General features: G+C 54.5%; 1 protein-coding gene and 1 long non-coding RNA gene across 2 annotated transcripts; both read right to left on the bottom strand.

Annotated features, from left to right (window-relative positions):
* Positions 1–3,366: 3,366 nt before the first annotated feature.
* On the bottom strand, positions 3,367–4,124 carry LOC121016044 (uncharacterized). Its single transcript, XR_005784082.1, has 2 exons — positions 3,832–4,124; positions 3,367–3,608 (listed from the first exon to the last, which is right to left on the bottom strand). It is a non-coding gene; the product is annotated as an uncharacterized LOC121016044 (long non-coding RNA).
* Positions 4,125–4,752: 628 nt separating this feature from the next.
* LOC121015756 (uncharacterized) lies at positions 4,753–10,236 on the bottom strand. The gene is made up of 5 exons (XM_040452944.1): positions 10,233–10,236; positions 8,856–8,979; positions 7,361–7,447; positions 5,597–5,825; positions 4,753–5,374 (listed from the first exon to the last, which is right to left on the bottom strand). Exons 1-5 carry the CDS (start codon positions 10,234–10,236, stop codon positions 5,159–5,161), a joined length of 660 nt encoding a protein of 219 aa, XP_040308878.1. The 3' UTR covers positions 4,753–5,158.
* Between the last annotated feature and the right edge of the window lie 2,408 nt (positions 10,237–12,644).

Below are 12,644 nucleotides of genomic sequence, written 5' to 3'. Positions count from 1 at the left end.
GGAGGAGGAGGAGGAGGAGGAGGAGGAGGAGAGGAAGAGAGAATCCCAAGCAGACTCCATGCCGTCAGCGCAGAGCCTGACGCGGGGCTCAAGCTCACGAACTGTGGGATCATGACCCGAGTCAAAGTCGGGTGCTTAACGGACTGAACCACCCAGGTGCCCCTTTCTCACCAACACTTATTATTTTCTTGTCTTTTTGACAATAGCTGCCTAACAGGTGTGAGATGGTAATCTTCCTATAGTTTTGATTTGTTGTTTGGTCTGGTTTTAGGTGGCTGTCTGCTTTTTGTGTGAGAATTTTCTCTGTTCTGTTTTTATGTGACTGTTCAGGAAGATCCAAAACCTATTGCCACCACCTTCCCAGGAACTCTATGTATTACTTTTTGTAGCTAAGAACCCCTGAGGTATGGGAAGCTTAATCTGGGCATTATTTGGAAGGTCGCTATGGCAGGGAGCCAGTGTTGATTTCTGAGGAATGGAAGCGTCATCAGGTCGGTTCAGAAGTTTAACTTGGCAGAAGTTTGGCGATTGGGGAAAGGTAGCGGAACGGGAAAGGCCAATTATGACGGTACCTCAGCCCTCCAAATGGGAGATGCTACTGAGGGAGGGGTGAGGGGGAATGGGTGTGAGAAACACGGTGGGGGCCGAATCAAGTGGCTTGGTGATGGGTGGCAGGAGAAGAAGGAGAGTTGGAGACGTGCCAGTCAAGCGGAAACTCCTAGAATGAATGTCTGGGGAAATGGCAGAGTCCCAAACGTCAGTAGGGATGAGGGAGTGACCGCCGAGAGGGGGACCAGGGGGTTGAGGGCGAGATATCACTGAGGTCTCGAAAATCAGTTTGGCGAGTTACGGGGTCCTGGGCGGAGACGCGGGTGGGTGTCCGGAGCTCGGGGAAAGATCCACGCCGGACACACACGGATGTGGGGGTCGTCTGCGTTCCGCACCCAAGGAAAAGATGACAAATGGGACTAAAACAATATCTGCGGAAAAGTGAGAAAAACTGCTTGTGAGATGAAGGAACCATCTGGCTACATCAAAAATAAAAAGGCAGCACGGAAGCTTTATGTGCGCAGGAAGGGCCCGTGGCTTTCTCTCCGAGTGGTCTGGCTCTGTTTACGGGGGAGTCTCTGAATGTCAGGATTTGGTTTCTTGGTTTTGTTTTTTTATTTCAGAGAGAGGGAGAGTGTGCGCGTGAGCAGGGGACGGACAGAGGGAGAGAGAGAGAGAGGCCGTTAAGCAGGGCTCGATCCCACGACCCTGGGATCGTGACCTGAGCCGAAATCCAGAGTCGGACGCTCAACGCCTGAGCCACCCGGGCGCCCCACTGAACGTCCACATTTGGAGATCTGTTCTCCGGGGTCATTCACATCACACCCCCTCGTAAGCCTTATGCCCCGCCCCAAATCGTCTCTGCGTTTACTGCTCCAGGTTCATTTCCTCTTGGTTTCAGTTTCTCCGGAGAAGAAAACCTTGACAGGTGGGCAGTGCCCTTGGGGGACGTACGCCTGTACCCCTATGCCTGTACGTGTACGGATCTTCGGCCCAGCCCTGTGCCACGCACACGCGTTCCGGGGTAAACGGTACCTCCCAGGCTTGGGCCTCTGAGAGCTTCCCGGGGACGGTCCTCAGCCTGGTGTTTATTGTTAACCCCCCCTTGCTGCACTTTGTAGTGTCTGCAGTGTGAATCTTCAATCTTCACGAACACTCAAAGTCTGTTATGCTGAGAGTCTTCCGTCCAGTGTTGATTTTGTCCCCGCACACGCACACGTTTTACTTCCTCACTGCGTGCTGGTGGGGCGCCTGGGTGGCTCAGTCGGTTAAGCGTCCGACTTCGGCTCAGGTCACGATCTCGCGGTTCACGAGTTCCAGCCCCGCGTCCGGCTCTGTGCCGACCGCTCGGAGCCTGGAGCCGCTTCGGATTCTGTGTCTCCCTCTCTCTGCCCCTCCCCCACTCACGCTCTGTCTCTCTCTCTGTTTTAATAAACATTAAAAAAAATTTTTTTAAAGAATGGGATTAGTGATGGCAAATTTGCACAAAAGAATGCCACGCAGTCACGAGAATGAAAGAACAACTGATGAGCAACCACGGGAACGAATTTCACAAACACATTGTTGAACAAAAGGAATCAGACGGGAAAGAGTACGGATGCTGCAACTTTATACAAAGTACGGGAACAGGCAAAACGAATCCATGGTGCCATAGGTCGCAACAGTGGTTATCCTTTGGAGGAGGGTACTGACAGGGAGGGCTCATGAGAGACTTCTGGGGGACTGGTCATTTTCCATGGTGATTGTTTTTCCCTTTTATCTGGGTGCTGATTAGATATGAGTGCGTCCAGCCTGAGAAAGCCATCAGGTTGTACCCTGGTAACAATCCACTTTTATATATGTAACTTGTACTTCGAGACATGAAGATTAAAAGAGGATTGGCCACAGTTAAGCCACATGGACCTTCAGGGTGAAGTTACTTAGTATCTAATACAATTTAGGAAAAGGACCCCTTTGCCAATATCGTTGTCAGATGAAAACAAATCCAGACTTAAGTAAGTGGAAATTATTCAAGAGTATTGCATGGGGAGACCACTTTGACCACAAGATCTGCAAGTGTCTCAAATGTCAGACAGAAAGAAATTTTCTCTGGTATGAGAAGTGTTCAAGCTAGAAAGAACCAGGGGTGGTGATGTGGTCAAACCTTGGAGCAGAAAACCAACCAACCAACCAACCAACCAACCAACCAACCAAATGAAACCCTTGGAGCAGAAAGTATCTCTCCTTCAGGTTGGCTGAAGGGGTGTTCCCCAATACTAGAAATTCCCTTTGATTTTTTCTGACCTCTAGCCCTCTGCATTAAGGTTGGGCGTGGGGTGGGGGAGATGGGCCGTAAACGCCTGGTGCATACCGTCCAGACGCATCATTGATTCTCCCGGGGGAAGGCAAACAGGTGTTGGGAATCCCTCTATGAGGCAGGATCAGGAGTCCGTAACAGTGACGTAACAGGTCTTGGGGAGGACTGAAGGCAGGGTGGCATGAGGGGTTGAAACTCGAGGGAATCTGGCCTTTATTTGTTTATTTATGGGCCACACGTCTTGGACTCGTATACATCTTTCTTCCCATTAAGGTTTTGTTTTTGTTTTTGTTTTTTTAATGTCTGAGAGACAGAGAGACAGAGTGTGAGCAGGGGAGGGGCAGAGAGCGAGGGAGACACAGAATCCGAAGCAGGTTCCAGGCTCCGAGCTGTCCGCACAGAGCCCGACGCGGGGCTCGAACTCACGGACCGCGAGATCATGACCTGAGCCGAAGTTGGACGCTCAACCGACTGAGCCACTCAGGCGCCCCTCCCATTAGGTTTTAAAAAAATTAATCGGCTTTAGTTTTTAGAGCAGTCTTAGATTTACAGAAAATAATTGAGTAGACAGTACAGAGAGTTCCCAACACATCTCTGCTCCCCCATCTTGTGTGTAGTTTTCCTATTAATGTTACACATTATTAATAATACATAATGTACCTTGCAGTGATGTTGTACATTTGTTACAATCATTGACCTGATCCTGATACAGTAACTAAACTAAAGCGACTATCGTACCTAATATAAGAATTGACGGGGGCGCCTGGGTGGCGCAGTCGGTTAAGCGTCCGACTTCAGCCAGGTCACGATCTTGCGGTCCGTGAGTTCGAGCCCCGCGTCAGGCTCTGGGCTGATGGCTCAGAGCCTGGAGCCTGTTTCCGATTCTGTGTCTCCCTCTCTCTCTGCCCCTCCCCCATTCATGCTCTGTCTCTCTCTGTCCCCAAAATAAACGTTGAAAAAAAAAATTAAAAAAAAAAAGAATGGACGAAAGTCCATAGCTTACGTTAAAGTTGACTCTTGGTGTTACAGTTATGAGGTTTTGACAAGGGTGTGATGACGTGTATTCCTCGACGGTATCCTACAGATTGGTCTCACTGACCTAAACTCCCCCTATTCATCCTGCCTGCCTCCCCCACAGCCTCTTTGGCAACCACCCATCTTCTGTCTCTGCGATTTGGCTTCTTCCAGAGTGTCATATAGTTGGAATTATGCGGTGTGGTGCCCTTTTTATTTTTATTTATTTATTTATTTTTGGGGGTGGGTGAAGAAGGGCAGGGGGAGAGAGAGAGAGAGAGAGAGAGAGAGAGAGAGAGAGAGAGAATCCCAGGCAGGCTCTGCACTGTCAGACAAGTCAATTTTAGATGGAAGGCTGTGGAAATAGAATCTGAAGTCTTTCCTATGATCTCTCCAGCTCTGTGATAGGTCCCAGCGTATTTCGGTTTAACTGTACATCTTTATGAATTTTGTAAATTTTGAGAAATTTGAGAAACTGTACTAATTGTTAAAGGTCTGAAAGCCCTGACAACAGGACCCTAAAACTCCCCTAAATAGTGCAGAACATCCCTGCCTTCAGTATAGTCTCATTTCGGACCTGCCCCTTCACAAAGCCACCACACGACAGCCATTGCAGTTGATGACTTCAGACGGGTCCACATGTGCCCAGTATTGGTCTCCTTTGGCTTCAGTCGCAAGCCCTGCTTCCTCTTTAAATCGCGGGGTTTCCTGGTGTGTAATAATGACCTTTACCATTTGCCGAATGCTTCTTTTAAAAAAAAAATATTTATTTTGAGAGAGAGAGAAGAGAGCGAGCGAGCACACGCAGCGGAGGGGCAGAGAGATAGGGAGAGAGAATCCCAACCAGACTCCGTACTCAGTGCAGACCCCGACGTGGGGCTCGATCTCACAACGGTGAGATCACGACCAGGGCTGAAACCAAGAGTTGGACGCTTAGCCAGCTGAGCCCCCCCAGGTGCCCCTTTGTTGAATGCATCTTAAACATTACATATTGTGTTAAGAGCAGTTTCCACAGTAACCCTTTCAGTGTCCAAGCAGCTTTATGATGTCGGTGTGATTGTTTTTATTTCGTAGCTGAGGACGCGGAGACTCTGAGAAGCTCGGTAACGTGTCACGGGTCGCACGGTCACAAGTTAGAGGCGGGGCCGGAATTGGACTGGAGCGTGTCTGGCTCAAAAGCTTGTGCCCTTAACCACCACTCCGGCTTCCCCCCTCATCTCGCACCCTGGGGTTCTTCCCTTGAGATGGTTTCAAATCTTTAGATGTCACTCAAAGCAGATGGCCTCGTCTGGACACGATTTAACCCTGTTTAACGTGGAGGACTTTCCCGTTGCCTAAAGATGTTGCGGCGGTGAGGATGGAGATTCCCAAAGTCCCCCCGACAAGTTTAACGTTAAGTTTTTGATTCCTATTTTCTAACTGGAGGTAACGGGCGGCTGTCGGGTTTTCCCCCAAAGGGCATATTTGCTGAAGGCGTAGTACCATGGTGGTCTCTTGGCAGGCATACCCGTGCTCCTGTGCCGTAGAGAAAAAATTCTGTGTTCTTTCCACAGGTAGATACACGTATCTATAGATCTGTATCTGTAGAGTAGATCTCTATCTGTCCGTATATCTTTAACTGTATATGTGTTTAACGATCTTCCCCGCGACTCGTCTCCCTGAGAAAGAAATTCACAGAGAAATCCACACAGAAATTTAGCGTACTATTTGGCGCACGGGCCATCGTCAGAGACTTACTGGCCAAGTAGAGTTGAAGTGTCTTAGCATCGAGCCTGGCACCTCCACGCGTCTCTGCTGACCTCTTTGCTTTATTTTGGGCCATCGATGGAAAGTACAAAACAGCACGGGGGTCCAGTCCCGAAACGTCACCGTCACAGGCTCACACGCTGGATTCCCGTCCAGTGGTGGAGATCGCGTGGCGTGGAAATGACGTGGCAGGGAAATACCCTGATACCTTTGGTCATCACTAGGGACACAAACGGAGACGGGGTAATGTCTGGGGAGACAGCGCCCTAAGATCTCTTCTTCCACCCAGATACCCTCTTTGGTTGCCAGGCTCTCTGCTTTCACAGTCCGGTACGAACCTTGCTGTCAGAAACCAGGTGCTGAGGTGATTTGGACGCCACCGTTCGTTCAGACTCACAGTCCATTTCTCGCTTTGGCGCCAGTGGTCCCAGGTCACTGACTGTCGTCGAGAAGCGCACCATCGTGGAGTCACGGAAGTACGGTGCTTTTCCATTGCGGGGAGGGGAGCTTGGACTAGACTGCTTTTCTCAAAGGCGGCTGTTACGTCTCCCAGAGCCACGGCCTTCGTGGTCATGTGGTACGAGCCCCGAAAGACAACCAGTGAGCGCTTAACCAAGCGCTTTGTTGCCGGACCCTCGCTAGCCCCCCACTCCACCTCGATTTTTCCACCGCACGTAGAGCTTACTAAAGACGTCAGTTCAAAAATGGTTCCATTATGGGGTGGGTGGGTGGCTCAGTCAGTTGAGTGTCTGACTCTTGATTTCAGCTCAGGTCATGATCCCAGGGTTGTGAGATCGAGCCCCACGTTGGGCTCCACACTGAGCGTTGAGCCTGCTTAAGATTCTGTCTCTCTCTCTCTCTCAAATGAAATGGCTCTATTATCAACCACCCCATTCTGGTCAATATTAAAAGAAGACTGATAGAACAAGTCACTAGTATTCCGTGGAGTTTGGCGTTTTGGAGGCAACTATTTCCTTTCTTCTCACCAACATGAGAGAGAGGCAGGGTGGCGCTGTCTCTAAGGCCGGGGTGAGAGTCGGGTGCGAGAGAAGCTCTTGTAAAGATGTCTGCTATAAAGGGAATGTTCTGGATAAATTCCTCTTGTGCCTCTAGACCCACTTTGTAGTGGTTTTGTTTGTTCGATTTGTTTTTTGTTTTTGTTTTTGAGAGAGGGAGCGCGCACAAAAAAAAAAAAAAAAAGAAAGAAAGGGGCAGAGAGGGAGAGAGAGAATCCCAAGCGGGCTCCATGCTGTCAGCGCAGGGCCCCACTTGGGGCTCAATCTCACGACCCTGGGATCGTGATCTGAGCCGAAATCAAGAGTCTTACACTCAACCGACTGAGCCCCCGGGTGCCCCTCATTTTGTGTTCAGTCTTCCCTGGGAGGATGGTCTTGTGGGTTATGGCAACGGGCTCGCATGCCCCCTGGTCTCTAGGGGGTTTGTCCGAGGCAGCGCCCCAGTGGGAGGTCACGGGGATGGACGAGAGTGAGGTCGGTACGTTTATTCCCCTGGGTCCCTCCCCTCAAAGTTCCTTTTAGGCTGTGTGACCTGAAAAAAGGATACCGCTCCTTTCAAGGAAGCCTTCCCTAGAAAGCTTTCTCTTTCTGGGCTTCAGTCCCCTTTTCCTCGGGCTTATGGGTGGTGACAGCTTGCAGGGCCGATGGGCTCAGGATCCTGTACTGTTCCTCTGGTTGTGTCACACCCTACCCTTCCTTCGCCAGCTGTCCCTTTGTTAATAAGCTGTCCTCCCCTTACCCGAATTTAAATGTGTCCTCTGTCTTCTGTTGGGTGCTTGGCTGATGCGAGGGAGACCAGCAGAATGAGAATCTCCTGGTGCCGTCGCTGGCGTGGAGGAGAGCAAAATAAAAGTTCGCGTAAGTTTCTGACTGCCCAGGGGCCCAGGGCGTTGCCATTTTACGTTGTCCTTCTCCATTTTGGGGAAGAACAGGGAGCGATTTGTCTTCTGAATTTGGAGGCATATTTAAAAAAAAATTTTTTTTTTAATTTTTTTTTCAATGTTTTTATTTATTTTTGGGACAGAGAGAGAGCATGAACAGGGGAGGGGCAGAGAGAGAGGGAGACACAGAATCGGAAACAGGCTCCAGGCTCCGAGCCATCAGCCCAGAGCCTGACGCGGGGCTTGAACTCATGGACCGCGAGATCGTGACCTCGCTGAAGTCGGACGCTTAACCGACTGCGCCACCCAGGCGCCCCTAAAAAAATTTTTTTTAATGTTTATTTTTGAGAGAGAGAGAGCGCGCACGAGCAGGGGAGGGGCAGAGAGAGAGAGGGAGACACAGAATCCGAAGCAGCTCCAGGCTCTGAGCTGTCAGCACAGAGCCCGACGCGGGGCTCGAACCCACACACCGTGAGATCGTGACCTGAACCGAAGTCGGATGCTCAACCGACTGAGCCACCCAGGCGCCCCTGGAGGCATATTTTAAGAGAGAAACCCGTGTTTGCTATTGGTCTGGAGGCCTTGGGATTGGAGGGATCTTACTGGAGCCTTTCGGATCTAGTAAAGAGTTCCCCGAAGGCCTGAAAGAATCTTAATATATTTGAACCTGGGGGAAGATGGGGCCGTTGCCAACTCCTCCGTCCTGAAAGGGTACGGCGGAGGGCATCAGAGCCCCGTGGCCCCACATGAAGGGCAGAAGCCCAGGGACCACGGGTTTCTCTTCCAGGCCAAACGGTGGCACATGTAGCTGAAAACGGCGTCGGGATGTTGCACTGAGGAAAGCTGGCTGCTATCCTGGGAGTTCTTTCGACAGCACCAGCCGGCAGCTGAGCACTGCTCCAAGAGCCAAGCGCTGGGCCTGCAGACCATCCTACCCGCGCGAGCAACAGGTAGCGGGAGGCACAGGAGCCTCTGCCGAGCGGCTTCACCGGAATTTCCTCATTCCGTCCCGGGCCCCCCGTCGGAGGATGGAGGAGAACCCAGAGTCCAAAGGCAGGGAGAGTGATACCGCAGGTGAGTTTTGAGTGATTATACTGGCGTGTAACTTGTGCGGGGGGGGGGGGGGGGGGGGCAACCGGGATGTGACCCGTAGGGATCTGGAAGCCGAGTTGGCGGAGGGAACACGTTGCCAGAGAGCAAGAAGCTTCTTCCCGAGATGGAGGTTGAGGCTCTGGAGGGGAACGGTAGGTTGCGGAGCGGAGGTGGGGTTTGTCAGGGGCTGGAGTCGATGCGGAGGAGAGGAGAGGGCTTCCGGTTGGGGGGTGGGGGAGGGGAGAAGAAAAGAGGGCCTACTGGCGGCTGCGTGAGCTGCAGAAGAGAGGCCCCGGGGACGTGCTGCGCGGTGGCGAGTGTCGGGATGGCTCGCGGTCCCCGATTCTTGAGTGTCGGGAGGGGTGGCTGCAGCGGACGAGGTAGCCTCAGAAAACGAGTGGATTGTGCAAGGAAGCTTCCAAATCGTCTACACCGAACCGGACCGGCTCATCAGGTGACCGACGCTGACGCCTGGCCCGGGGGCACCCGCCGGGGAGCCTTCTGTTTGTCAAAGAATCGTGTGAGCGTTTCTGTCACTCCTGCTTGTTACCGTCGCTTGCAATTTACAAACTCGTGAAGTGGGTAAACAAAAGGTATTGCTTTTATGAAAACCCAGCTCGACTGACTTACGCCTCTGTGAACAAGGATCATTTAAAAATCACCGTCAAGCGTCAAGCGGTGCCTGGGTGGCTCAGTCGGTGAAGCGTCTCTTTTATCCCGGCTCAGGTCGTGGGAGGGCGACTTGCCTGCTTAAGATTCTCTCTCTCTCTGCCCCTCTGCCCCCGCGTGTGGTCTCTCTCTCTCCCTCTCAAAAAAATTAAATAAAAATAAATCACTGTGAATTTAGTGATTAGAAGGAGGCAAGACAGCTGTAGGTGTGAGGAAACCTGTAAAGATCTGGAGGGTCACCGAATTTCATCTTTTCCCTACAAAAACCTTTCGTTTCAAGCTCCCTTTTAAACAGATATCGACTCATCTGGCTGTGGTCTACACAAGAAAGACCCAGAGAAGGTCTTCTTAAGGACCCACGCTCCGAAAACTCCCGCCCGATAGGAAAACACTCGTGGGTGGCTGTTCATTTACGGTTTCGCTTTAGATCAACGTGTTTCAGGTTTGTGTCAATACTTTTTGATTCTCTCTTGATCCCCTTCCGATGTTGGCCGACCGACTAATTCAACATGCAGAAACAGAGGCAGTGTTCAGGCAGAAGCCCGTGGACTCGAGGCCTTTGGGTCACGGCAGAGCGGAAGGTCCAGGAAAGGGGGAGGGAAGCCTGTGGTGAGCCGGGGCGCTGGAGGGGTCGGACGGAAGTGAGCCTCCCAAGAAGGACGCTAGGAGGGATGTGGACCTGCGACAGCGGCTTCTCTAAGGAGGCTCCCGAGACCCACACGTGGGGAGGCGGAGGGGCAGCCGACGCTGCTGGGATGGGAGCGGGCCGATGGCACCTGCAATACGGTGCTGGCCCCGAAGAGCCCGTGCGGGGAAAGCCCCACGGAAGGTTCAGGACTGGACTTGAAGGGGAGTTCCCGACTCCTCCTCTTGCCGGGGAGCCTGGACAACCAAGCCACGGCCTCTGCCTGCCCAGCACCGTGTACTTGTCCTGCACTGTCACTCGGGATCCTTGTCAAGATGGTTTACTCATGTTCCCCTGAAAACAGCCCCGCACGTCGAACCTCCCTCGCCCCACTGTCTGTTGTCATCTTATTTATTCGCCATATCTGGGTGGCCGGTGGCCGGCGCCTTCAGCTCCGGGCAGGTCATGGAACTGGCATCAGGAACGTTTGCAGGTGGACCAGGGTGCACCTTCTCGGGGGATGGTAGGGGGGCATCTGTGTCCGCGGAGAGGAGCTGGTGGGTGGGAGGTGGAGACCCTGGGAACCGGACCACCCGGTTTAATTTAGTGATTAGAAGGAGGCAAGACAGCTGTAGGTGTGAGGAAACCTGTAAAGATCTGGAGGGTCACCGAATTTCGTCTTTTCCCTACAATAACCTTTCGTTTCGAGCTCCCTGGCATCCCTCCCCCACCACCTTGCAGGGACACAGGTCTGGGGGTGGGGAGCGGCTGGACCTTGGGTCTGTTTAATCGCGGCTCTCCCCCCAGGTGCCCTCCAGGTCCGGGCGCGACGGGCAAGTAGGCTATCCGCGTGGTCACCAGGGACTCGCTCCTGGCGGGTTCCAGAAACCTGGTGCAGCTGTGGCTCGTGGGTGAACACGGGGAGGCCGACCTGGGCAAGAAGCTGTGGCCCGTGCGCAGTGAGGTCGGTGCGCAGCCCGCGGGGCACCGGGGGTCCGGGGGAGGAGGCCGGGCGGTGGGGGGGTCCCCGGAAAGGGGCCGGGCGGTGGGAGGGGGGACCGGGTGGGCGTCCGGAGCCCGGTGCCCTGCAGTCCTGCGCGGTCTGTCCGGGTCGGCTCGGAGGGAAGGTGGGCAGTCTCCCCGGCGCAAGACCCGCAAGCCCGGGTCCGAGCCCGCTCCCGGTCCCGCCGCAGACGGAGTTCTAGGTCAGCGTCCCCGTGCGCCTGGGGCGCCTCCTGCTGGCGAAGCTGCGCAAAATCCTGCTGGACGACGCCAGGTTCTGCGAACGGGTCTCCGCGCGGCCCCGGGACCCAGGGCGAAGCCCGCTTCCCCTGCTACCGCCGGTGCGGGGCGACCAGGTCGTCTGCCTGCCGGAGGGCACCGGTGAGGGTGTGGGGGGCGGCGCGCGGGGCTGGAGGGAGCGGGGGTGGGCGTGGGGTCGCCGTGACGCCGGAGAGGGGACAGGCGGAAGGGCGGGGCCGGCGCGACCCAGGTCCAGGGAGGCCTGTGCTGGTGCCCGTCCCCCAGCCCGGACCTTGATTGACGACCACCAGGACTTCCTTAAGGCGCAGCGGGAGCAGGAACTCCAGGAGAGAAAGAAGGTGTACCGGTGAGCCCCCACCCCCATCCCCTACCGAGTCCAAGGAACCCCCAGCCCCCGCTGATCCCCGATTCCGTGTCCTTCCTCCAGGCGGGGCTCCCGGAAAGACGGCTCAATCCCGCCGGTGGCCGGGAGGACGCAGTGTGACCTCCCCAGGAACAAGAGATTCCCGGAGGATAAGGATTTCGACTTCAGGGTCTCCCCAGCGAAAGCGCCAGCGCCCAGGGGAGGGTGGGCACCTGCTCCCCGGGACGCAAAGCAGGGGCCCTTCCTGGTCTCCCGGCACCACCATTCTTTCCGCAGGCTGGAGGGCTTGGCCTCAAGGGTTCCCTGGACCTCACACATCCAGTTAAAAGACCGGAACACTTCAAAAGAGTATCCCCGCGCGCAAGGACTCCCCTGGCTGGTCAGTTGCCGCAAAGTCCCCAGACCTGTGTGCACCTTTCCAACCCAGGGCTCTGAAAGAAGACGGGGAGACCGGAGGGAGGGGGTACGCTAGCGGATCAGGAGCTCGGGGCTCCCCGCAGGCTTCCGGACGGGTGTCTTTAGAGCGGGTTCGAAGTTCAGGGAAGGAGGACGCCTTCTTTGGGTACCAGCTCCTCAAGGGCGCAAACCCCACGCTCCTGAGGCGGCACCAGCCTCCCAGCGCGGCTGCTGGTGCCTCGGGGATCGGAAGAGCTGAACCCCCAGCTGGAGGCCGAGCCCCCGTGTGCTCCCTGTGCTCACCCCCAGCCGCCGCCCCTCCCTCAGTTCTCCCACCAACCTCTTTAATCTATACCCTCCTCCGTCTGCACTCAGGGTTTCTCCGCGGCCGCGGGGGTGTCCTGTTCGGTGCAGGGTCCGGGCACTGCAGAATCAGGTGCTAGCAGCATCCTTCACCCCGGCTTGACGACCCCAAATGACTCCAGACGCTGCCGAACATCCTCTGGGGCGGGAGTGGGGACGAAAGTCCCCCTGGTCAAGAAGCGCGGAGCTAACGTCTGCCCCTGGCATCCCGGTCTTTTCTTGCCCGTCTTCTTCCTTCGTCAGATGCGTCTCAGGCTTCAGGAAAAGCCGGAGGGCAAGGGAGGGCAAGGGAGACGGAACAAAGCCCTGGAGAGAGCTGGAGCAATGGGGCTTTTTGGAGGGGAGGAAAAAGGGACTGTTTTCTAAGAAT

The sequence above is a fragment of the Herpailurus yagouaroundi genome, unplaced genomic scaffold, assembly GCF_014898765.1.
Source record: "Herpailurus yagouaroundi ecotype Mexico unplaced genomic scaffold, PumYag 208, whole genome shotgun sequence".
NCBI classification, from domain to species: Eukaryota; Metazoa; Chordata; class Mammalia; order Carnivora; family Felidae; genus Herpailurus; species Herpailurus yagouaroundi.
This window is presented reverse-complemented; position numbering and strand designations above follow the sequence as displayed.

Excerpts from the sequence above, each read along its gene's own strand:
- LOC121015756 (XM_040452944.1), bottom strand. Across the intron at positions 7,448-8,855 it reads TGCAGCTCACGCAGCCGCCA|CGACGGCACCAGGAGATTCT; the intron begins GTAGGCCCTCTT and ends CCTCCACGCCAG. Across the intron at positions 5,375-5,596 it reads ACTTCAACTCTACTTGGCCA|GAGCACGGGTATGCCTGCCA; the intron begins GTAAGTCTCTGA and ends TCTACGGCACAG.